Source organism: Pogona vitticeps, chromosome 2, assembly GCF_051106095.1.
Source record: "Pogona vitticeps strain Pit_001003342236 chromosome 2, PviZW2.1, whole genome shotgun sequence".
NCBI classification, from domain to species: Eukaryota; Metazoa; Chordata; class Lepidosauria; order Squamata; family Agamidae; genus Pogona; species Pogona vitticeps.
The window spans coordinates 38832380-38859143 of NC_135784.1; the positions used below are offsets into that span (position 1 = coordinate 38832380).

Below are 26764 nucleotides of genomic sequence, written 5' to 3' on the forward strand. Positions count from 1 at the left end.
TTGTCCACAATACATGTTACGCATCAGGACAATCAAATGCTGAGGCACACCTATTTCTTTCAGAACAACCTATAGTTTCTCACGATCCACACAGACAAAGGCTTTGCCATAGTTTATAAGGTATAGACTGATCTTTTTCTTGCATTCTTTGGTATGCTGTGGTAACCGGAGGATATCTCAAGTACCTCTTCCTTTTCAGAATCCAACTTGAACGTCAAGCAATTCTTGCTCTGTGTCAGGTAACCGCCTTTGTTGCAAGACCTTGAGCGTCCCTTTGCTTGCATGGGAAATTAGAGCAGTGAGCCTATAGTGACTGCACTCCTTGATATCTCCTTTCTTGGGAATTAGAATGTATATTGAACATTTCCAGTCTGTGGTCCATTGTTTTGTTTTCCATAGTTCTTGGCATATTCTTGTTGCAATTTTAACGGATTCAGTCTCTGTGGCCTGAAATAGTTCTATCGTGTTCCATTTATTCCTGCTGATTTATTTCTTCCTAATGCTTTCTCTCCTTTACCTTCCGCTTCACAATACACATGAGCTATCTCACTAGAACCAAAGGGTTTCTTCCCTTTTCCTTGCTTTATAAGCTTTTGCAGGTGATCACAGATATAATGTTATCTGAACTCATATGGATGGCCATATACATAAGCCACTGTCTCAGTCTCTCACAGCATTCATACATACAATGTGCACCTCTTCTAACTTGGTTGTAAGGCCTGCTGAGATCATGAATGTGAGCCATCTAACCACTTTGCCTTGTGCGGTACCTCAGCGAAAAGACTACAGCATAGTGGTGCAGCACATCCTTTTCATCCAGATTCAGTATAGCCAGTTAAAAATATCAGGTAACAGGTGATGGAAAGGGAACTCTCTGAATGAAAAAGGAAGTGCTGTAGCACTAAGACTCTGAAAAGCCACTCCAAGGGTGGACAATTGTGGCTGATCGTTCAGAGTTTGAAAAAAAAAATCAACATTTTGGAATATAATTCCCAGAATCCTGCAGATAATGATCATGGTGGTCAGGAGATTATAATCTCAAAAAGGAGTCCAGATGAGTTTGATAGCTTTAACCGGTACAGTGGGCCCTCGACTTACAGAATTAATCCATCTTGGAACAGTGGCTGCAGGTCGAAAAGTTTGTAGATCGAGGCTCCATTGACTTACAATGCATTGAAAACCGATTAATCCTGTAACTGGCCGTTTTTGTTCCATTTTGGTTCCCCCCCCCGGTCTATAGGTTGATTCTCCGGCTGCAAGTCGAACCTACATTTTGCGGCCAGAGAAGTCTGTAACTCTGAAAAGTCTGTAAGTGAAGCCGTCTGTAAGTCGAGGGTCCACTGTAGAAGGACATCTTGCTATGCTTGAATGTTCCCTTTTCTGAAATACTGTTTTTCTGGATGTTCTCTTAGAGTTTAGTGCCTTTGTCTTATAGTATCAGATCAATGTTCTTCTCTTGCTGCCTTTTCCCTGAACTCTTCTGTATACTCCATCTTTGCTGTCTTTTCTCCAAACCTTTCATGTATTCCGTTTCCACCTTCCTTCCTTCATTTTCTGCGTCATTCCTTTGTACTCGAGAGCTCTGGTTCCACCCTCATTTCTCTTACGGAAAAATGGCCTTCTATTCCCATATGGGTGGGGGAAATAAGACTTCTGAATCAGTCCGACAGCGCTTCCATTTAGAGTGCAGTACTCTGCAAAAGAGTAAAAGCTGGACCCTGGTCTAATTTTTTTGGTAACAGAAGTGATTCTGTAATCACTTTCAGACTGTGCTACATCTAGTGCACCAAAGGTTTTGGTTTAACTACAGAGAAGGCCCTCAATTTAATAACAATGGCAGCAACAGTTTTATGTGAGATAGAAAGAGGGAGAGAAAATAGGGATATTTGAGGTCAACGAAATGATCTCAGGCATCTTGTGCTGCAGGCTTTCCAGGGTAAATGGCCTTGATGCCTCTTAGATGCAAGAGTAAGTTTTTTTAAAATATATATCTTTTGTAGCATGTTGTTTATTTTCTGTCTCCTGTGGCTATAAATCACAAATGGCTCTTAGAATTGTGAAGAAGGTACAGACGTGACTTCTTTGAAGCATTTTAGATCTGAAAGTGATCTGGCAGCCAAAATAATCCAAACTGGTGGATGATTTATTGATTCTAGGGTGACAAGTAGTAAATAAAACCACACATCCCAGATTAAACAATAGAGAATGGCCACAGCCCACTTTAGTGCCATATACTGTACTTTTATTTTATGACTTTACTTCAAAGTAAGTGGGCTGTGGATTACAGACAAGCTGTCTGCTTTTTCAGCGTGCATGAATGCCCATCAACGATACCAGAATGATATCGCTCATAATTATGCCAAACACAACATTGTGTCTGGCAGTGAGGGGTGCAGTTCATCTCTGCCCCTGTTCTGGCGCCACTCCAGCTGAAATTAAATGCTGACACAAGGCAGGTAACAGAGATATAAAAGACCCAGGGGAAAAAACTGAAAAATTCAGAGGGGAAAACCCACATTATTTTCTCTCCTCCCCCCCCCCCTTTTCCCCCTGGAATAAATGATTAAACTGGAGAAATCCTGATTTTTTTCTTCATTTCTCCAGATTATTTTTTAAGGTGGGGGTGCTTCACATTTCTATGGAAGTGCTGCAAATGGGCAAAAAAATCTGACTTTGGGACAGGGAATATAGGTCTCTCTCTGTTTTTGATTATTTTATTAAACAGGTGAGCAGTCATCCCTTCAGAGTGACCTTCTAAACTGTTTCGATGTTTATTGGGATAGTTTTAACCACTCTGGTTGTTCAGTGAATTTAATGGTTTTATTTTGAATTTGGTGTCCTCTTTTAATCAGTTTTAACGTCTGTTAGCTTCCTTGAGTGCAGTGTCTTAATGGCGATGCAAGATAAAAACGTGGTGACTTCCACAATTGTCGTAGAATGTTACTAAACAGTGGAATAAATATGTTTGGATCTGCTGTGATCCACTTTTTTTTTCAAATCGGATTTCTACGAGTAACATTGCTATAGCCATCCAGACATCAGTTTTCAAGAATCAGCAGAGCCAGAATGCCATGTCTGCACAGCAGAAGTGCCTCTGACAAGGTGCTAATTATCAATTTCTGCCTCTTTTTTTAAAATTTTCTTTTCCTGAAGTGACTTAGCGATACAGTGTTCCAGGGCTGCCTTTCACTCTTGTCTATTTGCAGACAATCGGTTAAGGGGAACTACCCCACAGGCATCGCTTTGCTATCAGATCAGGTGATCACACACAGCAGAAAGCAGATAAAAGCAATGTCAACCTGATCGGAGCATATTTAACTCACGCTGGCCGAACAACAACAAAAAAAGGACAATTCCCCAGTGGGCTTCCCCATGATTATTACATTTTTGTCCTGCATCGCCACAAATTGGAACCTGTCAAATACATCATGTGCTTGACAGTTCTTAATCTGAATTCATCTGTGTCTAATCCATTGCAAATTGCAGGGTAAATGGCCAGTGTATGTTTGGATCGACTGCGACCTGCATTTTTTAAAAAAAAAAAATCGGTTTATATAGACTGATACTCCCACACAACTGTGTTGTAGATGATGGAAAATTTTTGGTTATTCTCTTTTAGTCTGCAGAAACATGGCGAGATCAGTCCTGTTTCATCACACATACCTTCTTTGATTTCTCTACACAAAACCCGCACTTAGCTGGTGCAAAATCATTCTAGAAGTATTTATAGTAGGAAAAATGGTTTTTAAAATTACAGATGCCGTCTGTAGTTACAGCCAGTAAGAGTAAGAAAGGGGAGGGGATGAGGAGTTGGAGTCTCTGCCATGTGTGAGAGACATACCTCCATGCCTTCTTCATGGAGCTGGATCAAGAGAGAGAGAGAGAGAGAGAGAACGAGAACAATGGAAGCAGGACAAAAACAGGAAGCAGGCAGGGGCTGGCCTCAAATGTCAGAGGTGGAAGAAAGTATACTCTACCAGTCAAGTCAGTGGTAAATGACAATCACATTAGGCTGTAAAAGCCCTCTCCTACTGATACCCAGCATTAGCAAGATTGTTATTATCCCAATAGTATATGATGCACTTTGAAACATTTTAATGAAAAGGTGGCATATAAGTCGTATAAACCCAAGATCCATACTAGTTCAGACACATTGGTAAGAATCTAAATGTTAGTAGAATTGCCAAAGCTAGATGTCTGGAGGACGAATTATGCAGTCCACCACCCCACTTTCTTAAACTAGAAAGGAAGGGTGTGTTTATGCTGTGGAGAGTTGCTCTTTCTCCACTGACAAGGGGAAAGCAGCCAGAATCTTAATATGCCTCAGGAACCAATAGGGAGGCTCTGTCCCTTCATTTTGGGATGCATGGGAGGAAATCTGGCCCTAATGGGTCTGTGAGGAATTTTACTGAAATAAAACCATGATCCTATATAAAGGTAAAGGTTCCCCTTGACATTTAGTCCAGTCGTGTCTGACTCCAGGGGGCGGTGCTCATCCCCATTTCCAAGCTATGGAGCCAGCGTTTATCCAAAAACAGTTTCCGTGGTCATGTGGCCAGCGCGGCTAGACAGAGAACGCTGTTACCTTCCCACCGAGGTGGTACCTATTTATCTACTTCATTTACATGTTTTCGAACTGCTAGGTTGGCAGGAGCTGGGACAAGCAACGGGAGCTCACTCTGTTGCATGGATTAGATCTTACAACTGTTTGGACTTCTGACCTTGCAGCACAGAGGCTTCTGCTGTTTAACCCACAGCGCCACCACGTCCCTATGACCCTATATAATTCACTTTTAAAACATTTTTATGAAAGGGTGCCAGATTTCTAAATTTTAAAAAACAAGTAATTTTATTGGTGATACATGTTACTTGTTACCAGTGGATAACTGCCATGTTTTTGGATCTCTTTTCTTTATAGGCAGTGCCTGTTGATCAGAGGTAAATAAGTACATCCAGCTCCAATTTGAATGTCTGATCAATGACCCAGAACCCTCACAGATTTCAACGGCGGATAAATTGGTTGCCCTTGGTGTTGCACTCTCAGATCTGTTGAAGCTCTCATGGAACATTTTTAGTGTGACTGCAATTACTGAGATGTGCTTTACTGCAAAAATTAATTTAAAGTATCACTCCACTAACTAATAATTCAGCTCAGGGAAAATAACTTGTGATGGTCCTTTCTACAACTGCAGATGTTCAAGACAAAGGATATTGTGCTAACCTGAGGATGGGCGATGTTTGGTTCTTCTTAGATTTCAAAATTCATCACTTCTAGCCTCTATAGCTAATGCTCGAGCATTGTGGGATTTGTAGTTTGGTCAGCACCATTTGGAGGACCACACATTCTCCATCATTATTTTAAACAAATGAAGTGGTCCATCCTCAAGACCCTCAAAAAGTCTGTGTATTCACTTCTCTTAGACTACCTAACTATTTGCATACACGCTTTACATAAATAATAAACATTGTGTACTGTCAATTCAATTCTGACTTACTGTGGCCCATTACCATCCTTTCTTTGAGGGCGCCCAGAGACTGTGCAGTTTGCCCAGGGCCACACAGGCTGACTCTACTCACAGGAGGTGCAATGAGAAATTGAACTCCCACCTCTGACTCTGCAGCCAGATATTTAAGCCACTGTATAGCTACACATCCTTACTGTACAGAAAACAAAACAAAGCAGAATATTTACTGCTTGGATCAGCAAAGCTGCATCCTTGTACAGTAGGTTTATGCTTAGGATATGAGCGATACCTCCTTCATTTTGATGATAATCTGTTATCAATTAATATGCTTGCAAATTATAAAACATGGCAGAAAGAAGATGTGAGATATGAGATTTTTGATGCAGCTACTATGCCATCAGCCCAAGGAAAAAAAGCCTCCCCTGCTGAAATAGTTGGGGGGGGGGACATATTAACCCCCTTCAACCTTAGCAGTGCTCTGTTGCAGATTTCAGCTGGTTTGTAGGACCAAGTGGGCATTGTGGTAATAGAGTTACTTGGATCGACTTCATATTTAGGAAACAGACTTTTCCCATCACATGAAAACGTTGTCAGTGTTGCCCTTGTTGTTTAACTACCAGCAGCTTAAAAATCTCATAAATATGGGGGATGGAGTTATAAGGAGATTTCTTAAATCTGCATTTACCATAGTAGTCCATTCTTTCCTCCAGTATCCCTGATCTGAGGTGATAGATTGTTGTTCACAGAAGTACGCTTGTTCTATTACTGTAAAAGCTTTGGGGCTCATTAGCAGTGCTGCAGCAAGCTTCACAACACTTATCCAGCGGTCCCTGGAGAGGTTCTCTTGACATCAGAGTTCTCCAGCACAGATGCCTGATTGCTTCCCCCCAAGGTTTGTGATTGCCCTTTGCTAGAGTCTCGCATGGCATGGCGTGTCATCAGTAGGAATTTTGCCTTCGAGTGCTACCTTTAAGTGTAATCCTAGACTTAGTTAATGAACAGTTATAATTCGCTACGTTAACACCTACCAAGTGGCATTGACTCTGAAACAGCATCTTCTCAAGTATTTCACATGAACTCTCCTTCCTGCTTCAAGGTGTAAATCTTCATGACACACACACCCTTTTCAGAATGTGCCTTGCCATCATATGGGAGCATTGTTAAAATGCTAACTGGAACTATTTATTGATTTCATTGATGTCATCAATTTATACACTGCCCCATTGGTGCAGTGTCCTGTTCCTGGTGGTTAACAGTAGATAAAACCAAATTGGGGCAGTGTATAGAGACAAAATAGTGAAGATCGAGCAGATGAAGACAAATCGCAAAAATTACAGAATCTGGGTTGTGCAACATTTTATAGTAAATAAATTGGTGGGAACAGGACATAATTAACCATATTTTTTGCTCTATAAGATGAACTCCCCCCCCAAAAAAAGTGGGGTGAAAGTGTGTGCTTCTTATAGAGCGAATATTGCAACTCTCCCGATCCCAACCCAAGCCGCTTGAGGCGTGCGCCGCACAGTTGTTCCCTTTCTCTCCCCCCGCCCCGCCCATCCCCTCTCGTGCGCTCCCCGGGCTCTGACTGTTTGCCAGGCCTCTGGGCTTTCCCCAAAATAGCCGACTTGCTGCGTAAAGAGGGCCTGGAGGAAAGCGGACGCCGGGGAGTACTCTGCTCTCCAGGCACGTGCTTGTGCCTGAAGGTGCATGCCCCAACGTGGCTTTTCCATCCTCCCCACAGGAGAAGGAGTGGAGGAAGGAGAGGGCGAGAATATTGGTGCTGCCAAGGCTCTCCCAGTTTATCACCGAGTGGGACAGGGGTATGATTTGTTTCAGAGACTCAGCCACTCTTTCTGCCTCATGGCTCAGACGAACTGAAGCCAGCGGGAGCCTTTCTTGACAGGGCTCTCAAGTAGCCTCTTCTGCCCCTTCCAAAAACTGTTTCTCCCTCAGCTTCTCTTCTCCAGTTCCTGCAGGGCTGCAGCAGTCCTTTCCTTCACAGTCTCCCGCCATTTCTCAGCAGCGTGGCAGTGCTTGGTAACTTTGTTTCTTCCCGGACCTGTGCGGGTTCAAGGAGTCTAGGAGGGCTTGTCCCTCAAAAGTAACGTCCTGTCATGAGTGCAGCCGAAGATCCGGAACCTGAGGGGTTAACTGTAGCTGAGGAGAATGCTGAGTGATTAGAAACACAAACAACTGAATCACCTCCAGATTCTCCTCCCCCAGTAGACAGGCTTCGGGCCAGGCTTCGTGGAAGACTTACGATGAAAAGGTCAGAGGATCGCTTGAAGGCTGCCCGCAGAAACATCAACTAGCCCTGAGTTCTGACAGGATGAAAAGGCTTCCAGCAGTTCAAGGACTGTTTTTGCTACATAAACAGCTCTCAGATGGCTGAAAGTGCGTGGAAGCAACAAGTCAAACCTCTGGCTTGCATCCACGCTCCTGACAAACTTGAACCTTGTTCTCTGGACCCTTGGCTTTGGACTCTGACCCTGGACTATGTTGTGCATTTTGGCTTTGGACTCTGACCCTGGACTACATTGTGTGACTTGGCTTTGGTATTTGGATATCGGCTCTGCCTTCTCTAAATTTCTGACATAGGACTGGCTTATCGGACTCTGCTGTTGTAACCCCTGGGAACATGACACATCCCAGAGCTCCATTTGCTCCCTCCATCCTGTTTTAGTTTATTATATATTAAATATCCTCTAAAATGTTTCTTATTGTCAGGTGCGTCTTATGGAGCGAAAAATACGGTAATGAGAAGTTGCAGTTGAAAGCCTCTTTGAAGAGCAGTGTCTTTAGCAGCCTCTTAAAGGTAGAAAGGGAGAGGGACAGGCATAGCTCAACTGGGTGCCTATTCTGGACAGCTAGTGCCACTGCTGAGAAGGCTCAACTTCTGATTGATGTTTTCCTGACCTCCTTCGGTGTGGCTGCCTGGAGGAACATTGCTTGGGAGGATCTGATGGTGTGGGTGGATGGTCATGGGTAAAGACTCTTCCACTGCTTTAGAAAATAATAATTTAGTATAATTATATCCCATATCTATTCTGGTTTGTGTGCTTGGCTTTCTCCTTTTACATCACTTTGCTGCCGTGAACAGGGTTTGGCTCTGAAATGTTATCTTTACACATAATCTTGTTGCAGAGTTTTGAATTTTTGGTTAGATACCTCTAGCTGGGCAGGAGAAGTACCGGGATTCACGGAGCAAAATAGCTTCAAGTTCCCCACATTAGTCCACCCCTTTGGCATCCACAGTCTCAATAATTCCCTCTGAGGCATCAGCAGAATAAAGAATAAAAGGTTTCATTACTTACAATAGAGCCAATCAAACAGCAAGCTAAAAACATTACTGCTTTCAGCAAGACTTCAACAGACTTCAATTCAGAAGCAGGGAAGGAAGAATTAGTCAATGCTGGATAGATAGACAGTCACTCCAGCCCAGAAAAGGTCTCTCCCAGCCAAACCTACTAAACACATCATGCAAGGTTGCAAAAAAAAAAAAAAAAAAAAAAAAATCTCCAACAAATTTCAAGTATAAAGTTATAGGCCTGGGATAGGGAATGTGTAACCCTCTGGGTGGTGTCTGGCTGCTACTCCTGTTAACCCTAATCAGCACAGCTAGTAGTAGAGGTTAGTGGGAGATGCAGTGTCATAAGCCTATAACAAGAATGGGGAATGTGTGACTTCCCAGATATTATAAAAGGTTGGGAAACAGTGTTTCCCAACCTTTTATAATATCCAACTAACATTGTGTACACCATGTATAATACATCAAATAAATTAAATATTACAACTAAAAATAACCACAATGAATACCCCCCCCCAAGAAAATACTTCTTGAACCCCATGGGGGTCATGACTCCCAGGTTAGCGAACTGTGGTATAGAACATCCGTGCTATTTCACTATGAGAAATACTTTCCTGTTGTGGCTCATGTCCAGAGGCAAGCCACAACAATCAGCACAAGCACTTCCTTGAAACACAAACAAGTGACAGTGAAGAACTTAGCAAAGCAAATACAGAGGTAAAGGTTTGAAAAGTGTGAATTTAGTCGGGAAATTACCTAGAGGTTTAAAATTAGACTCTGTAAACCTTAGTGAACAAGCCATAATGCCAAAAAAAATGTAGATGTGAATAAGCAGGAAACCTGAAAGACGTTTTTAAAAAATGTCTTCCGTCTGTTCTTCTAGTTCTTGCTTTTATGTCTAGCACTGTGAGCTAAATATAGCAGATCATATACAATGTGTGATAGCAAGTGGAGGATGTTTAGATCTCTCCCTTGTGTGAAGTATGAGCAAGCTCTCTCTTGCAGTCATGGAAAGCTATAGAGAATACTACCCAACGTTCTTGCGTGAGGAAAATTTGTTTCAATGATCGACATAATCAGTTTTAAAGAACAACCGGTTCATAATAAAATGCCATCAGACTGAAGTAAAAATGTGTGAAGAAATTGGATGTGCTTCAGATGAATGTACAGAAAGCCTTGGAGCTGAAATGAGATGTTTTGATTTGCTTCTTTGCTTGTAGTATAAACAGAAATACATTTAAAATAGCCTCGATTCATTCTGCTTTTATGTCATAATTTTCAAATCTAATGTGTGCAAGTTTGTTCATTTGTAATGATACGACTTGATGTTTTGTTTCTCCTATTTAACTCCCTCCTAGCTCTTGAGAATAACCCAGGAAAAATAGTAGCCTTGATCCTCTGGCAAACTAACCAGACTGATTACCTTTCAGGGGAAATTGAAAAGGGGCAGTCTGTCCTTACCCCTCCCCCTTCGCAATTTTTCCACGTACCTCCGAAATCTGTTCCATGGGCTTCAGAAACGTTCCAGGGCCCTTGTCTTGGTTCTGAACAAGGCCGCAGGGTTTCCGAGGCACATTGCAACATGACATTTAGGCCTGTAGTAACCCCTTAATAAGTTGCGGCATTATTATTTGTTTTGTGATGGTGAAGGTAATGTCAATATTCCAGATGAGGAATTGCAAAGGTGTGCCCTCTGAAAATTGCTTTCCTTCTTAGGAGCGCCATGTAATCACGAAACAAAGCAAGTACTGGCTTCAGTTGAAATGATGCACTTCACTTGCCTCTCCCCTTTTTGAAAACAGCGAGGGCAAGAGGATAATGGTGATCTCTGTGGAATCTGCTGTCCAGAGTATCTGCTTAAGCTGTCCTTGTGCCCTGGAATAGTAGAAAATGGAGGCTGTGAAAGCTGGCCTCTTTTTAGTCCCTACTCTCTGCAAGTAAACAATGTCTGAAAAGCTTCAAAGTGATGTTGAGCGTTGGCATTCACTTTATAGAAATAAACCACTGATTATGTGAACAATAAAGCTAACCCTACTCCTTCCATCACTCTGGTCCTCTTTGTACAGAAGAAGTTTGGTTGAGTGGGCATCATAAGCCCTACTAAAAAAAACAGGCATAATTGGGAGGGGGCATTTTGTCCTTTTGGTAATTGCATGCTTATAATAACGAGAGAAAGAAGGGCAAGAATAAAAATAACAGCACCAAATAAGCATCTGAAGGTGGTAGAACCATAAAAAAGGGTCTCTTGAGATCTCAGAGCCTAGATGATCTTACATGGGAGGATATGGTTTTTGCGATTGTGTGGACCTGTGTCATATTGGACTTTATAGGTCATAATCGGCACTTTGAATTGTGCCTAGGAACAGAGTGGTAGCCAGTGAAGCTGTTGTGGGTTACGTCCTACAACTGGGGAACATTTGCAACTACTTTCTTATATAACGATTTATTTAACTCACTGAGTGGGATTAAGAAGTAAAAAAGTTTTTTTGTACTGTCTGTTCTCAGCATATTTAGTAATGATTATGTACAGTACTATCAAATCACTTCCAGGCCTGTCTGCCAACAGAGTACTCAGAAATGGTATATCATTCCCTTCTTTTGGGGGTGCTCTGGGACTTTGCATCCTGCCCAAGGCCACATAGGCTGGCTCTTCTACCAGGAGGTACCTTGGGGAATTGAGCTCCCAACCTCAGGCTCTGTAGCCAGCTACCCAACTCACAGAGCTATCCAGCCAGCTTAGCAGGTTCAGCTAAATTAATAAGCTGTATACTTATTTTTGCATACTCATCAGTCCAAATATTCAAGTTATTTCTTCTCATAGTACACTTTCCCCCTGAGCCTTAAAATAATTGAGGTTTAGGGATGGGGCAATGACTGAGTAAATCATGCAGTTAATGAAGCATCCTCACTGTGAAATAACATTATTATGGAGTCTGAAGCTCTTCTAGCAATATGTAGGGCTGAAGCCATGTTGCTGAATGCATCTTTCTGTTTTGTAAGGGAAAAATTCCTATCAAGTAGGAGTGGAAGGAAGATGGATCTATATCTATTGGCAACTTTCTGGGTGATCTGCAGTAGATACACAAAGACTGCTGGTCCCAGGTGTTCAGCAAAGACTCCCTTTTCTCCACAAATCCTAATTTGTACAATTAAAGAAAGCTTGGGGTAGCCATGGATGTCATTTAATGAGTATCATTAATTCTGTTATTCAAAAGTAGGAGTTGGGAATCTTTGCTCGTTCCATTTTCAAAGGATGAGACTTTTCTCTCCACTGGCGACTTCTATATTTGTTGCATTCCAGGCTTTTTTAGCTCAATATCTGTTGTTTTTTGCTTGGTACATATTTGGTGCAAAAAAGATTCTGTTTTATGCAAGAAAACATACTTTGTCACATTTCAAAGTTTTTAGCACAAAATACAAAGCTTTTTGTTAATGTTGTCACTGTTGTTGGGAAAAAACATGCTGGTCTTCTCTCTCACAAGCAGGAAACATCTCACAGCATTTGACAGCTTTATGACAGGGCATCTCACTATGTTGATACACCCATTTATGTGGATTTCAGAAAAACTGTAAAATATTAATTGCATCACTCAAACAAATTTAGTGTCTCAGAAATAATTTTTCTCCTGATTTCAGGTGGTAGATCTCCAGCATGCAATAATAAACAAATGAAATAGATACTGCTGCAAGTCACCTATGCCATCCCATAAACCAGCAGTAGCTCTAACACTGCTACAGAAAACCCCTGGGATGCCATTGTACTGTATGTCATGCCTTCCTGTGCTTGGCAACATGCCTGGAAAACCCTCACATCAGGCATAATTCCTATTAATGTTAATCAAACCTAACACAGAATCAGAGTAAAAAAAAAAGAATAAAATGGTTTGCCATAGTATCATTCTGTAGGATGTGCAGATGGTTTGTCAGTCGGGAACAGGGACATGGAATCATGTGCTCTCCCCCTCCTCCATGTGTGCAGATTCCCACCACTTCCCTACACTGTGATTCAGTAGAGCATCCAGGCCCTCATTGTCTTCTCTCTCTATTGACACACTAGCGCAAGCCCACTACTGTCCTCTGGACCTCCCCCCCCCCCCGCTTCTTGTCCTGTAATATCATGACCTCTGACTGCAGAATGGGCAATATGAGGCTGTGTTCTGGCCTGTGTCAGAAAATTATTTTAAAAATTCATTGAAAACAGTGTCTGGGGAACCAAACAGAATTCACAAAACGCTCTGTGTATGCATGTGGAAGGATGGCGAGTGACACCTTGAACGTCAGCTGTCAGCAAATGTGCCCCTTTCCCTGGCCTTCTCTCCAATTTGCAGGTGAGACAATTGGGCAAGAAGGTTGGAGAACCTTTCCTGATATTCCGTTGGGCGAATCACAGTTTCCGAATCTGAAAAATCCCACTTTTTATCCCACAGAAAGTGCAGTGCTTTATCAGTGGCCTGTTAGTGCCACCTAGCGCTTACTCTTAAGACATTTCAATTCAGTCTCTGAAGAGGGTGGGGGGGGAACACACCACATTCAGCCATTGTAAACGGCACACTTCTTATTTCACGTACAAGTCATTCATTTTGTTTGCTTTCTAGCAGGAATATGGATGTGTTTACCCTCAGCTTGTCCACATTGATCTAGAGTTATTTAATCATGATCACCATTTGTAATTCTTTCCTCAGTATCAAAAATTATTGGCTACAGCTACGTAAATTTTTAGCATTTGCAAGTAGGGTGTATGACTCTGCGAAAGAAAAGAAAGAAGAAAAAACAAGCCTCATTATTGTGTATCAGACCTCTCGTTTTAACATGTTTATCGGTGACCATACATAGTAGGTCCAGACAGAGAATTCTCGACCATTCAATCTCTGAGAATCCAAAGGAAGAGTTTGTAGCAGTGCCTTTAAAAATGAAGCAGCAATGAGTCTTGTGACACCATAAAGGCTAACACTTTTTATGCTGCAGAAACCTCTGGGGACTGCCCGCACTTCTTCATGATGCATCTGAAGAAGTGGGCTACAGTCCACGAAACCCTATGCCATAGAAAATTGGTTAGCCTTTACATCTGTCCCACCCCACTCTACCCTCTGGAAATTCCTTAAGAATTAGATACTATAGATCAGTGGTTCTTAACCTTGGGTTATTCAGGTGTTTTTGGACTGCAACTCCCAGAAGCCTTCACCACCAGCTGTGCTGACTGGGGTTTCTGGGAGTTGCAGTTCAAAAGCATCTGCGTAACAAAGGTTAAGAACCACTGCTATAGATAAGTATATTCATAGCTGTCTGTGTCATATCTTGGTTCACATTTTAGGCAATTAGCGGGTTGGGGGCGGGAGAGTAGTATAAAAACAGACTGCCATGTTGATCTATGAGGGAAATAGACTTTAAATTCACAGTACCTTTCTTAGGAGTGATGAAAAGGCATGTTTTTTTAAAATATTAGTTTCTTAAGCAGAAAGAGGTTTCCAACCCGAGAAGATGAAATGTGTTTTTTTCCTGATGAATTATTATAAGATTTTCTTAATAAAGGCTGCCTGAGTTCAGGCATTTTTATATTAGTAACATGACCCGTGTCAAACAGCTTGAGACTGTGACCTCATTATGGCAACACTGGTGATTTAATAATTCCTCACTTGTTGGACTGATGTTATTCTAATTTTATATAGACTAAAAATTATAACTAGATTCTCCTGGAACAAACGGCCTTACACACCAGTGGAATTGTTTTCAGTGCAGATGACTTTAGGTACCAGGGTGTTACATAGTGGGAAGAGTGCTGGACTCCAGCTAGATATGGTGGCCAAAATTTTGCTGTACAGTTATGCCGGAGGAAGGGCAACCACATAACTTGTGTTGGCAGATTGCCATCGATTCCTGAGTCCTCATTGTTCAGCACCTGAGACTTTTGGTACATGTACAGGAAATCAAGCAGAGGCTCGTTAATTAGGAGCAATTTGCTGCTGCAAGTTATGCAATTGCCTTTCTGTTGGAAAACTTTGCAACAGGATTTAACCAGTGTTTGTTACATGGTTTAGGTTTACATGGTTGTGTTGTTGTTGTTGTTTAGTGGCAATGCAGGAAAACAGATGTTGGGAAGGGTATTTTAACCTTCTGCCTTCATCAATGGTCCGATTGAAAGTACATTTGCATTTGCTATGCATGCTGGAGATCAAAGCATCTCTGGAACTTGCTCCCCTCCCCACAGTGCTGGGCATTTTTAAAACGAAGCTTGGTCCTGAAATCACAAGTGACATGACAAAGGTTGCATCTAGTTTGGTGATTCAGATTCAGACCACCCATCTAGCCATGAACTGACTAGGTCATTCCCTGTCTCTGAATGGATGAAGTGCAAGACAATACATCAGAGGAAGAAGGTGGCTTAGACGTGTAATATATTTTTTTAAAATAGGTACTGATTCTGTGCAATCACATTTAGCTGTCCAAATCTGTAACTATTCTGAAATCAGTTGGTGATGGTTGGAAGTTTGTTTCCTTCCTTTTCGCTTTCTTTCTTTCTTTGAGTAGAGGTTGAACTGTGCAGGGTATGAAAACAGAATTGTGATTTTAATAGTCTGTCTCTGAACCAGCCAAAGCTACAGACCCTAAAGGCCTTGTTTTCTGTCATGCTTTTCCTCCCGTGGAAACAATTGTAAAAAAATATGAGTCTGACCTGCCTGATTGATGGATTACAACAAGGATGGGGAGAAATTAACCCCCCCTCCCCAGGATGAGTTTTGGTCCTTCTGGAGATCCATTCTGGTCCTTTATGTTCCCTAGAAGGATGCACACCCCCTTTCCCATGACGTTGTCCTTCTGTGATGTCCTAGCTTTTATGTCTTTTTTTCTATTATCCCAAATGGTTGAAAAGATTCTCCTTTAGGAACTTTGAGCTAAAACATGTTGGGGCTTTTTGTAGTCCTTCCTGCTCCGCCCTCACCAGAATGCAAGGTCTGAGAACGTCTCTGAAAGTGAGTTTGATCATCAGGCTTTGCATTGCAGGGTTTCCTGGATTGGCAAATTCAGTTATTCTTTTCTAGCCTTTATGGTTAAGAAGCAAAGCGCAGAGTGCTCATCTTCACGGGTTGAAAAAAAAATCCATAAAGAAGGAGGGAAGCAGAAATAAAAATTATAGTAGCAGTTGCTGTAGTGACAATGAGTACCCCCCACGCACACACATATGTTTAAGGAGGTTCTATTCAAGATGAAGTATTACTCTTAATTCTTTAAACATTTGGCCTGTGTCTTTGGGTATTTATATATTTTAAATGTATTTCTTTGTTTCTTTTTCCCTTTCATTCAGTCTGTAGTACTCCCCCTGTCAATATGAAGGTGAAGTCCGTGAACAGAACAGCCTTGCTGGTGACATGGAATCAACCAGAGATGATCTATCATCCTCCCATTATGAACTATATGATTTCCTACAGCTGGACTAAAAATGAAGATGAAAAGGAGAAGACTTTCACCAAGGACAGTGACAAGGACCTGGTAAACCGCAACAAAAGAAATTGCCATTAGTGCCCCACTTATAAAACTCATGTCGTGCTAATATTCTGTTTGTGCTTAGTGGAAGACAGGAATGTAATGCATTTAAAGCTTAAACTCAATTGATGGTTTCCATTTAATCCACTGGATGGTATCAGTGGAGGGTCTACAAATCATCTTCCAGTACCGAAACATGTAAATGTGATTTTTTCTTTCTACAGTGCAGACATAAGAGCCGAGCAGATCCTCTTTCTTGTAATGCAATTGGGGCTCGTCCTCTTTGGAGTCAGTGAGATTAGTGTTTTGCTGGCACCCTACATGTTTTACATATATGAAAGGCCTGCCTTCGAAAAGCTCTTTAACTATTGCTAATAGTGCCACAATTTTGGGGCTTGGCCTTCAGAACTATGTTGTGTTGTTACCCCTGTGGCTTTTTAAGGGTGTGCCTAAGATTTTGGAAGAAATATAGGAGTGAGTTTAGGCAACCCATGACTGCACTGGAATATCAATCCAGAAGCAAGTGACAACTGTAAATGTCTTTAAAATTCCATTTGTATAAAAAGAAAGTCGCGTATTCCATTTGAGAAAGGGCTGAGTTTATTGTTAATCAAAGGAAGCTTCTGGTATAATGAAATCATTAATTGTATATGCACATAAAAATGCAGCCGCAATGAGTGAAATTCCTAATGACAGTTATCTTTTCTGCTCCTTTGCAAATACACACTCTTTGGGTGCCATTCAATCAGTTATAGAATAATATGTCTCCTATTCTTCCTTAGATTGAGGTTCTTTTACTTAATTTCCATTTCTAGTTTCAATTTTCCTTCACTAGAAGTTGTTATCTGGGTCGCATTAGGGAGTGATGTGCTTCATGAAATCAGAAAGCAATCTCCTAAAAGGTGCCCAAGGTTAGGGCTGCATTATAATTTCAAACTTGTCATCATTCCACACTCTTAAGGGAGATTATTTTATTTCTTTGTCATTAGTAATAGGAATAGAGTGCATTAATTAGGGGGAGAATATATAGTAAAAACATTGAGTATCGTCCCTGGGAAATAGCATTTGCATGGTTTCCATTAGTTTTTGTTCTTTGATAAAAAGTTCCTTGATTATTGCAGATGCTATAGATGGAGACACCGGCTTTTAGAATCCACAGGCCAGTGTATTTCTGAATCATGTCCTTTTTGACATATTCATAAATATGTTCCATTCCATTTCCACATTAATCTGCAACCAGGGTTCTCTCTAAGGTGCATGCCTGTGTGGGCCTGCGTGCAGCTTTCCTCCTCCACACAATGATCATTTTCAGCCCCTTTGGTTCTAGTCACGGCAGAACCCCACACGCAGGGGGACAGAGTCATGCATTCATTTGAGCCAAGATCTGTACCACAATTTTTAGGGATCTGTGTAGTCCTGAAGTTACACATCAGGTCAGTGTGTACTGAAATTCATAACAGGCCAAAGGATCTGTCTGTAAACTCCCCAATTGTAAACAGAAGACCTAACCTTAATTATTTAACTATGGATAGATGTACGCATATTGATTCTTCCAACAGTTTCAGGACTGGTTTTATCATTTTTCTGATAAAATCATCATTATTATCACTGATTAACAAAATGTTTATAGTAAGATGTGAGGAAAGCCACTTGTTGCCATTTCTGTTTCCCAGATGTTTCCATCTGATGATCTGATCTTTATTACTGGCGTACATATTCACCTTGTTCAAGTACAGGTTTCTTCCTCCTGATTCTGTTATATTCGATTCTCCCCAGACATCCACCCACTGTCAACATCCTTTAAGTCCCCTCTTAAGAGTTCCATGAACTACTGCTTTGGGATTGTGGCATCAAAAATAAAATAGCTATGTGAGGAAAGAGAATAATTTTATGGGCAAGAAGTTGGAGTGAGGAAGAAGGTTGTGATTTGGGAGCGTGGTCATATCTAAATGCTTCAGGGAAGGAAGTTGATGTTGTCTGTCAGCTCACCGCTGGAAACAAAATTCTAGCATGCAGTCTCATATGGCCTTTCAGGCTGGTTGACATCCACAGAAAATCTGCCTTTTAGAAGGATTTACATGCTGTCAGGCATACTAAAAAGAGCCTTTTAAAAGTTCAGTATAGAGTTGTTTAGAAGCTTTAGTTTAAAAGCTGGTTTAAATGACAGAAGCCAGTTATACACAACCCAAAACTGAAGCAGGAATTCTTTAATCCATAGCAATATGCTGCTGGTGGTGGCATTATCCCTTCTATGCCAGCAAGGCTAAAGAGCAGGAGCCTGGCCAGCGTGTGAATGTAGGGAAATGAACAGTCAGCACAAAGGACAGTAACATGCAAAAGTGTCTGCAAAGAATCATTTTCTAGTTGAGCAAGAAAAGGAAGAGCTGTTTTTCTTGTCCAGTATCTCTTGAGCAACAACCTCAGGTTGCGATGTAAGGAAAAGTAGTTTTTAAGCAACTGAAATAAATAGGTTTTCAAAAGGTAAAGTCTAGTTTTGCATCATGTTAAGTAGGTGTGCAACCCAGGGAAAATTGTCCAGTACCTGCCAACAAAAAGTTCGGCAAGTGCAGCTTGAATTATCAGTCTACTCTGTGAGCCCACTGGCTGCATGCATTCTTCATAGTTCACTTTATATTCCATGTGTCCCTAGTTGTCTGCCATCTTGTATTCAGGGAAAGAAGTGAGAACAGCCGTGGAGGAAAGTGGAGTAAATTGAGTCGTTCCTTTAACTCATCATGTGAAGAACCTGCACACTTTAAAACCAACTGAACAGGACATGATATAGCCAGGGCATGTCAATCCCCATCCACACTCCCTCCTTTGATAGCTTCCAAATTCTTAGTCCCATTTTTGAGACATTTATGAAGAATGTGTGATGCTGTTTAAGTACGATGTGTTGCCACTGGGCCTTCCTCACAGCAACCTAGGGATGTGGATGCCAAGGCGTGGGTGCCCTTTCTTATGGCAAGGCAGCTGCTTAGCGGCACATGCCATGTGTTGCCATTTCCTCCTAAACCCCTTTGGCAAAGACAAGATCAGGCCAGGTTGGTTTTTATCATTACGCAGGGCATCTTGTCACCCTTTTTATCCAGGCGCCAATGCTCATCTTATATAAAAGGTGACTTTTTGATTGTTTCAAGACATTTCATCAGTCCTTTGGCACTGCTGCTTAATGCAGACCCAGATCCAATAGGCGTGCTTCTCCTGGTTCCAGTTAGCTTGGCCTCTCTTGTAAAATGTATTCTAAGTGTTCTTTCTGTTTTGCAGACTGATCATTCCTGTTGGGAGGGATAAAACTGAATAACATTTATTTTTTTTAAACAGAAAGCCATCATTAGCCATGTCTCACCTGACATCCTTTATCTGTTCAGAGTTCAAGCAGTTTGCCGAAATGACATGCGCAGTGATTTTAGCCAGACAATGCTCTTTCAAGGTAAAGCCATGGAATTGTCCTTTCCTTTTGTAATGTTCCTTCCGCAAGTAAACATTTATTATTCCAAAGGGGATTGACTTAACTCATGTTGTGTGGTATTTAGGAGCAGTGCTTAGACATCAAGGTGCAGTCATGCATGTTTAGCAATAATATAATGCGAATGGCAGAGCCTTTGTAATGTGATTCGTGATAGGTTAGGTTCTCAGACCATTGAGTTTCTCCACCACCAAGTAGTGGAGGGGAATGACCCCTGGCCGGTGGCCATTCAGCCCTACGTCTGCTTTCCTTTTCCCAACATGGACATACGATACATATCTGTCACTATCTATAGTTTGACAGCCAGGGGAACAATATATATTTTCATTTACTTATCTAGACAGTTGAGGTTCTCCAAAGGATATGTGGTAGCTCCTTCTTGCCCTCTCCTGGGGCTCTGTTCATACCTGCTGTATCCACATACTCAACCCCAACTTTGGGTAATAATAGTAAATCCTGTCATATCAGTAATGGCATAATGATAAATCTGAAAATGCATGGCAGTCCCCATAACTAGGCTCTGCTCATCATGACAAGCCCCATAGCTTGCCTCCCTTCACCAAAGAGATTCTAAAAATCAAGAAAGCTGCCTGGAAGCCGCCTAGAGTGGTCGTAATTGACCAGATAGGCGGGATATAAAATAAAATTAAATAAATAAAATAATAAATGAAATATCAGGACTTATGCTTCAGGTTTGATTTTTAATGTCAAAAAATAGAAAATGGGCTATCTGTAGAAGGTCAGTCTGGATTCTCAGCAGCTGAGTGACACTAATGTGTAGTGCTCATAATGTCTGTTGACATCCCTGTAATCACCCCCCCCTCCGATAACTAGCTCCTTTTTGATTATGACATCCTTCTCCCTAACGGTACAGTACTGAAATAGGAAATAAGATGGAGTTGGGCAGGAAAAGCTGGGAAGTTGAATGGCAGCAAAATTTTATGTACAAATCAAAACTTTGTTAGACATTGTCTGCCTTTATAAAAAATAAAGTAATAGTTTAGAATTTGAATTTCCAGAATAATAGTAACAAAAAAAGAAGCTTCAGCTCTCATTCCTAATAATACATTTACTTACATTTCCCTTTTTTTCCATCATGGACAACTTTTAACACAACTTGTGTTATTTTAATTGTCTTTTATAATCAAATAGTGTGTAGTATTTTTTTTATAGTTTTGTGATTGAGTTAAACATTCTTCTTCTTCTGTTCTCCCTCCTACCAGATAACACAACTAGAATTTTTGAAGGGACCAGAATAGTAAAAACAGGAGTGGTAAGTGAACCGAGTCTTTGAAATCAATGTAAAAGTGTTTGTGCCACCAGCAGGTGGCAGTATAATGTAGTACATCTCTGATAAAATGAGATTTAGCTGGAATTTAGAGATTCCAAGGATTTTGCCTAATGTCTTTCACTATTGGGTAACTCAATATTCCTTCAGAGAGGCTATGTATAGTCCTGGGACTATACTGATGTTTTTGAATGTATTAAGTAATTAGATTTTTTTTTTTTGAAACATTTCTTGTATACCAAACAGCGTGTACTGGAGAGCATTTATAAATGCTTTAAAAACTCAGGGACTGACTCAATATAGTGAGAACATGCTCACCATTTTAATTTCAAGTTTTACTTAGTCCCACTTGGAACTGCAAAAAAACAGTACAAATTTTGAAAGCAACTGCAACTACAACATGTGACAGATATCCAGAATGCCTGCTCATTTTAAGTGAGATAGGCCCATTAAAGAAACATCACTAAGCCATGAGGGTGCAGGTCCAGTGTGTCAGGAATCTCTAAAGAGCAGCATGTCTCTTTAACATTCCCTTAGTACCAATGCAGCAGACAACAATGTGGGGAGAAAGGGGACAGGGCTGGCACGTCCTGTCCTTTCCCCACGTCACAGTATGTGCCTTGTTCTCTGTATACTTCTCAGCCCCCCTGTGTCGGCCTCTGGGCTTCTGGAATGTTAGGAGCTCTCCCACCCAAAAGATAGCAGGACATTCTTGTCTTCAACACAAAGATGTACAGAAGTGCTAAGGAGCACATCCAGCTGATCTGCAGCTTGTCTTATCAGGTCCTCCAGTTGTGTGGATCTTGTTGCGTTCCAGCGCAGTGGGAACACGGTGAGGGGCTAGCGCTTTCAAGCATGACACCCTCTGCATTGTCCACTTAGCCTTACATGTTTAAATAGGGCTTTTGACTTCTGTCAGAGTTTTGGTAAGATACTCTCAGAGGGCAGCTTATAGCATAATTTCAAGGTTACTTCACATGGATTACTTAACCTCATGTACTCACACTTTAGTGCATCAATTAAGGTTGGCAAAGGATCATAAAAGATAGATATTTCCTCATTAAACATGCTTTTTCATAATTAGGAAGGACTGTAGATTCATTATAGGTTAATTTAAATTATCTTGCATACTTTGAAGATCTATGATCTCATTGATGCTGCAGCCCTTTCGCCAGTGCTAATGGCACCTATTCCCATGCATAGTTCCTGGGACCAGTTCAACACCCAGTGGCCGTCCTTCTAGTGATAGCAGTCTCTTGACTAGTGTGTCTAGTCCTCAGACAACAGACATACAGCACGGCTGTGAGACAAGGCATATGTTACATTATCTTTGTTCTAGTTAAAAATCAATTCAAAATAAGAGTCTTGCTTGTTCGTTTGCTTCCTTTCTTCCCACACAGGACCCAAGGCAGCTCACAACAATTAAAATTATACAAGAATCAACAGGTTTAAAATAGTATAGAATCGCTATAAGCAAGGGGGGGAAGCAATTAAACATATGTCAGTATTAAACACAAGATTAAAAACAATTTTTAAAATAATTTTTGAAAGATTTTAAAATCTCTTTTAAGTTTACTGACTGTAGCATTCCTGAGACCCTTATGGCTTAAAAGCCTGCCTGAAAAGGTAGGAAGGACAAGAAGGATGGGGCTTCTCTGAGTGGTGCATGTTAGGTACACACTCAGCTCACAGATGAGTTTCTTCCCTTCTGGAGTACTTTTCTCTTCCTACTATGACGTGTAATAAAATATAAATGTCTTCGGAGTGCAAAGCAGCCTAACATGCCTTCCAAATGAGGATGGAGCTGGCAGAGAACGATGGGAGTTGTACTCTAGAAAGTCTGAAAGCCATCAACTTAAATTAGCAATTCCAGTGAAGAAAATGAGTTCACATGTACCTCTTTGTGTACAACTGAAGTTAATTTCTATCATTTTGATTCCCTCAGTGGCCATCCAGAGGCCTCTGGGAAGCCCATGAGCACGGCTTGAAGGCCGTAGACCTGTTTCCGTAGGATTCAAGGACAAACTAACCTGAAATTGGAGGCTCGGCTTCGTCACTTTGATGAATAACCATTTTATGTCTGCCCTCCATGAAAATGCCTAAAACCCCTTTAAAGGATTCCCATTGTTCCTTTTTAAATTTTAACTTTAGTTCTGGTTATGGTTCATTATTAATATCTTGCATTTTTGTCCAGCTTCCATTATTTATTTGTTTGTTTGTTTGTTTGTTGATTGATTGATTGATTTAATGCAAGACATCAGGATAAATGGAATATCTTACTTGGCATGTAACAAAATTTACCTATTAGGTTGTTGGAATCTTTGTGATAGCATATGTAAGTGTGGAGGTCTATTAAAGCTAATTAATGTCATTAATTTTAACATTAATATTAATAACCTCATCATCCTCTCTTTGTCCTTTTCTGCCCTGTATATTACCTTGCCTTTCTCCATAAAAGAACCCAAAGCAGCTTGCATTAAAAGAGATAGATGAAAACAACCAATTATACAAATATTTTAAAAAGAATTAAATGTAGATTATATTTAGAATCCTGAGTAAATGCCTTATTAAAACAGATTGAAATCGACCCTTCTTTAATCAGAGGCTAGAACTTGATGTACCAAATAAACACAGAGATTATTGGTCCAGAACAGCAAAGTGAAGATCAGCTACTTTGATCTCCTGTCTCTTAAAGGTGCATGTCACAAATCAGGTTCCTTTAATATCCCCATGAATACACTGACTAAATCTAATGAAATTACTTGCAAACAAAAAGATAATGGGACATTAGGAAAACTGTTTTTTATCATGCTGTTGGTTACAGCTGAGTTAAGATGTTGTGACAACGGAACGCAAATAGAAATCGGAAAAATAGAAAATAGTAGTAACAAGATTTTTTTAAATGTATATATCTGAATATATATAGATAGATACAACTCATCCAAAATTATTTGTTCTAAATCTAATTTATCTCCAATGGAATGGTTTGAGCATGTATCGTTTAAATCTCACAGAAATTAATAAAATTTACAAGGGCTTAACGTTTGCTAGATTGTTCTGGTTTGGATGGGGGGGGCTAATGCTAGAAATGGTGAAATTCGCTGCTACCCTTTACTTAACCTTTCATAGGAAGATAGAAAACTATGAATTAAAGCCAGTGAAGACTAATTACAGCAGATTTACTGAAATCCACGAAATGTATAAATGCATCTCTTTCAAATCTACTATAGCTGTTTTTATGCCTTCTGTGTTGTCTTGTGAATCTCTGTGTTGTTGCCAGCTAGATTTAACTACAATTGTTTAAATGTACTTGTCTTATTTAAACAGAATAATGGGCAGAATGGAGTGTTTGGAAGGAAAAGGAAATCAAAAGGAAAAAAGAGCCGAGGTAGCATGTCAGGTACCTCTACTGATGCTCTTTCTGCTGTGTTTTCTTCTCTTGTTCCCCCTGGTGATTTCTTCAAGCCTACAGCTTCTCCGGCACCTTCAGCCGACATGGCTCCCATCAGTTCTGGATCTTCCACTTGGACTTCCTCAGGCCTCCCTTTTTCCTTTGTGTCCATGGCAACTGGAATGGGGCCTTCGTCCAGTGGGAGTCAGGCAACCGTGGCCTCAGTGGTCACTAGCACCTTACTCGCTGGCCTGGGGTTTAGTAGTAGTGGCATTTCCTCTTTTCCCAGCACTGTTTGGCCCACTCGTCTTCCAACGTCTGCTTCTGCCAGTAAACAGTCGGCGAGGCCTGTTGTGGCCACGACTGAGGCTTTATCTTCTCCGGGACCAGACAGTGACTCCGCCCTCACAAAAGACAACGAAGGCACAGAGGAGGGAGACAAGGACGAGAAAAGTGAAAGCGAGGATGGCGAAAGAGAGCATGAAGAAGAGAGGGAAAAGGATTCGGAAAAGAAAGAGAAAAGTGCCGTGACCGAGGCCGCGGATGTAGAGGATAACAGCGAAGTTACAAACACAACTCTTGCTCCCAACAGAACTACGGAGGAGGGAGGGAATAAAACCATACCTGGTCACAAGCCGAGCGAAAACATTATCCCAACAGATAGGACTCCCAGCAGAGAAGGAGTTACAGAAACAGACTCTCATTTCAAAACAGTCCCTTCCACCCAAGTGCCACCAGCTTTCACAAACGAACAATATACTCAAGAAATTCCTAGGAGACCAGAGACAGCATCCGTGACACCTTTACCAAAAGATAACAGATTTATTACCATTAATCCAGGTGAGTTGTTTTTCAGGGGACCTGGGAGGGCGATGAGTGGGGTTAGAGGAGACTGGAAGCGGGTCAGGCTTTTTCATCACATCAGAATGTCACAGAGGCTGATCATCTGTTTCTGAAATATTGTAGGATCGTCTTTCTACTTAATGCTTTTCTTATAGACCTGTTGCACATCTTGTATGAACAGTCAATATGAACATTCCTATCTCGCAATGTTGCTCATATCAGCCGTATGTCACCTGGTTTTAATAGTTTAAGTCAACACTTACATGAATCTCATTGGTTCAATGGAATTGGATTTAGGCCAAAGCCAGTATTCTGTATCCTACTTTACTCATATGTCTACCCTATATAATATGCATTTGTGTGTATAATGCAACTCAGTATTTTGTTTGTTGATCACAGAGCTGCAAGACTGGATGTTTTTTCATGAAATTTGCTAGTGACATATTTGAAAGTTCCTTTACTTTATCTTTGCTATTTACTATATTGCCCGTTTAGTGTTATATTTTTCTTGAGGGAGAGGCGATGCTGTGAGATCTATGAGTTGTTCATGCAGAGAAGCTTGGATTGTACTTGTCCTTCTTTAATACTATATTACAAGTATTAAAGATGTAAAACCGTGACAGATGGCATATTTCTGTTTAGAAAAACAGCAGTATTAGCTTACACTAAACTGTGCATGGTGCAATCATACGTAAAAAAAATACAAACTAAATGAACTAGAAGCCAATAAAAGAGAAAATATTGTCCTTTAACAAGTGTGATCCAACGTAGGATAAACAACAGGAGTTTGATGACGAGCGACTCACATGTATAATAAAATGTATGTTTCCGAGGTACAGCGGGACAAAAATAGTTTTAAATAGGTAGTATTGCTTTTCATGAAGACCTATGGATGGAGGCTCATAACATTGTACAGGAGGCAGCAACAAAAATCATCCCAAAGAAAAAGAAATGCAAGAAAGCAAAGTGACTGTCCAACAAGGCCTTACAAATGCCAGCGAAGAGAAGGGAAACAAATTGCAAGGGAGATAGGGAAAGTTACAGAAAACTGAATGCAGACTTCCAAAGAATAGCAAGGAGAGACAAGAGGGCCTTCTTAAATGAACAGTGCAAAGAAATAGAGGAACATAATAGAAAGGGAAAAACCAGAGATCTGTTCAAGAAAATTGGAGATACGAAAGGAACATTTTGTGCAGAGACGGACATGATAAAGGACAAAAATGGGAGGGACCTCACAGAAGCAGAAGACATCAAGAGGGGGCAAGAATACACAGAGGTATTATACTAGGAAGATTTGGATGATCCAGACAACCCAAATAATGTGATTGCTGACCTTGAGCCAGACATCCCGAAGAGCAAAGTCAAGTGAGCCTTAGAAACAACAAGGCCAGTGGAGGTGATGGCATTCCAGTGGAACTACTTAAAATCTTACAAGATGATGCTGTTAAGGTGCTACACTCAATATGCCAGCAAGTTTGGAAAACTCAGCAGTGGCCAGAGGATTGGAAAAGATCAGTCTACA

The 26764-nt window shown here is 40.9% G+C and overlaps 1 protein-coding gene across 8 annotated transcripts in view; it reads left to right on the forward strand.

The window, feature by feature from the left end:
• The window catches only part of PTPRG (protein tyrosine phosphatase receptor type G), a 717838-nt gene that overhangs the window by 554873 nt on the left and 136201 nt on the right, over nucleotides 1–26764 (forward strand). For 4 of the 8 annotated variants that reach the window (XM_020804984.3, XM_020804986.3, XM_020804985.3 and 1 more), the window contains exons 9-12: nucleotides 16073–16257; nucleotides 19576–19684; nucleotides 20944–20993; nucleotides 24336–25239. In XM_020804984.3, the coding sequence (XP_020660643.3) occupies nucleotides 16073–16257; nucleotides 19576–19684; nucleotides 20944–20993; nucleotides 24336–25239 (1248 nt within the window). The remainder of the gene's footprint in view (nucleotides 1–16072; nucleotides 16258–19575; nucleotides 19685–20943; nucleotides 20994–24335; nucleotides 25240–26764) is intronic. The other 4 variants (XM_020804987.3, XM_020804988.3, XM_078388816.1 and 1 more) reach the window with 1 other exon arrangement.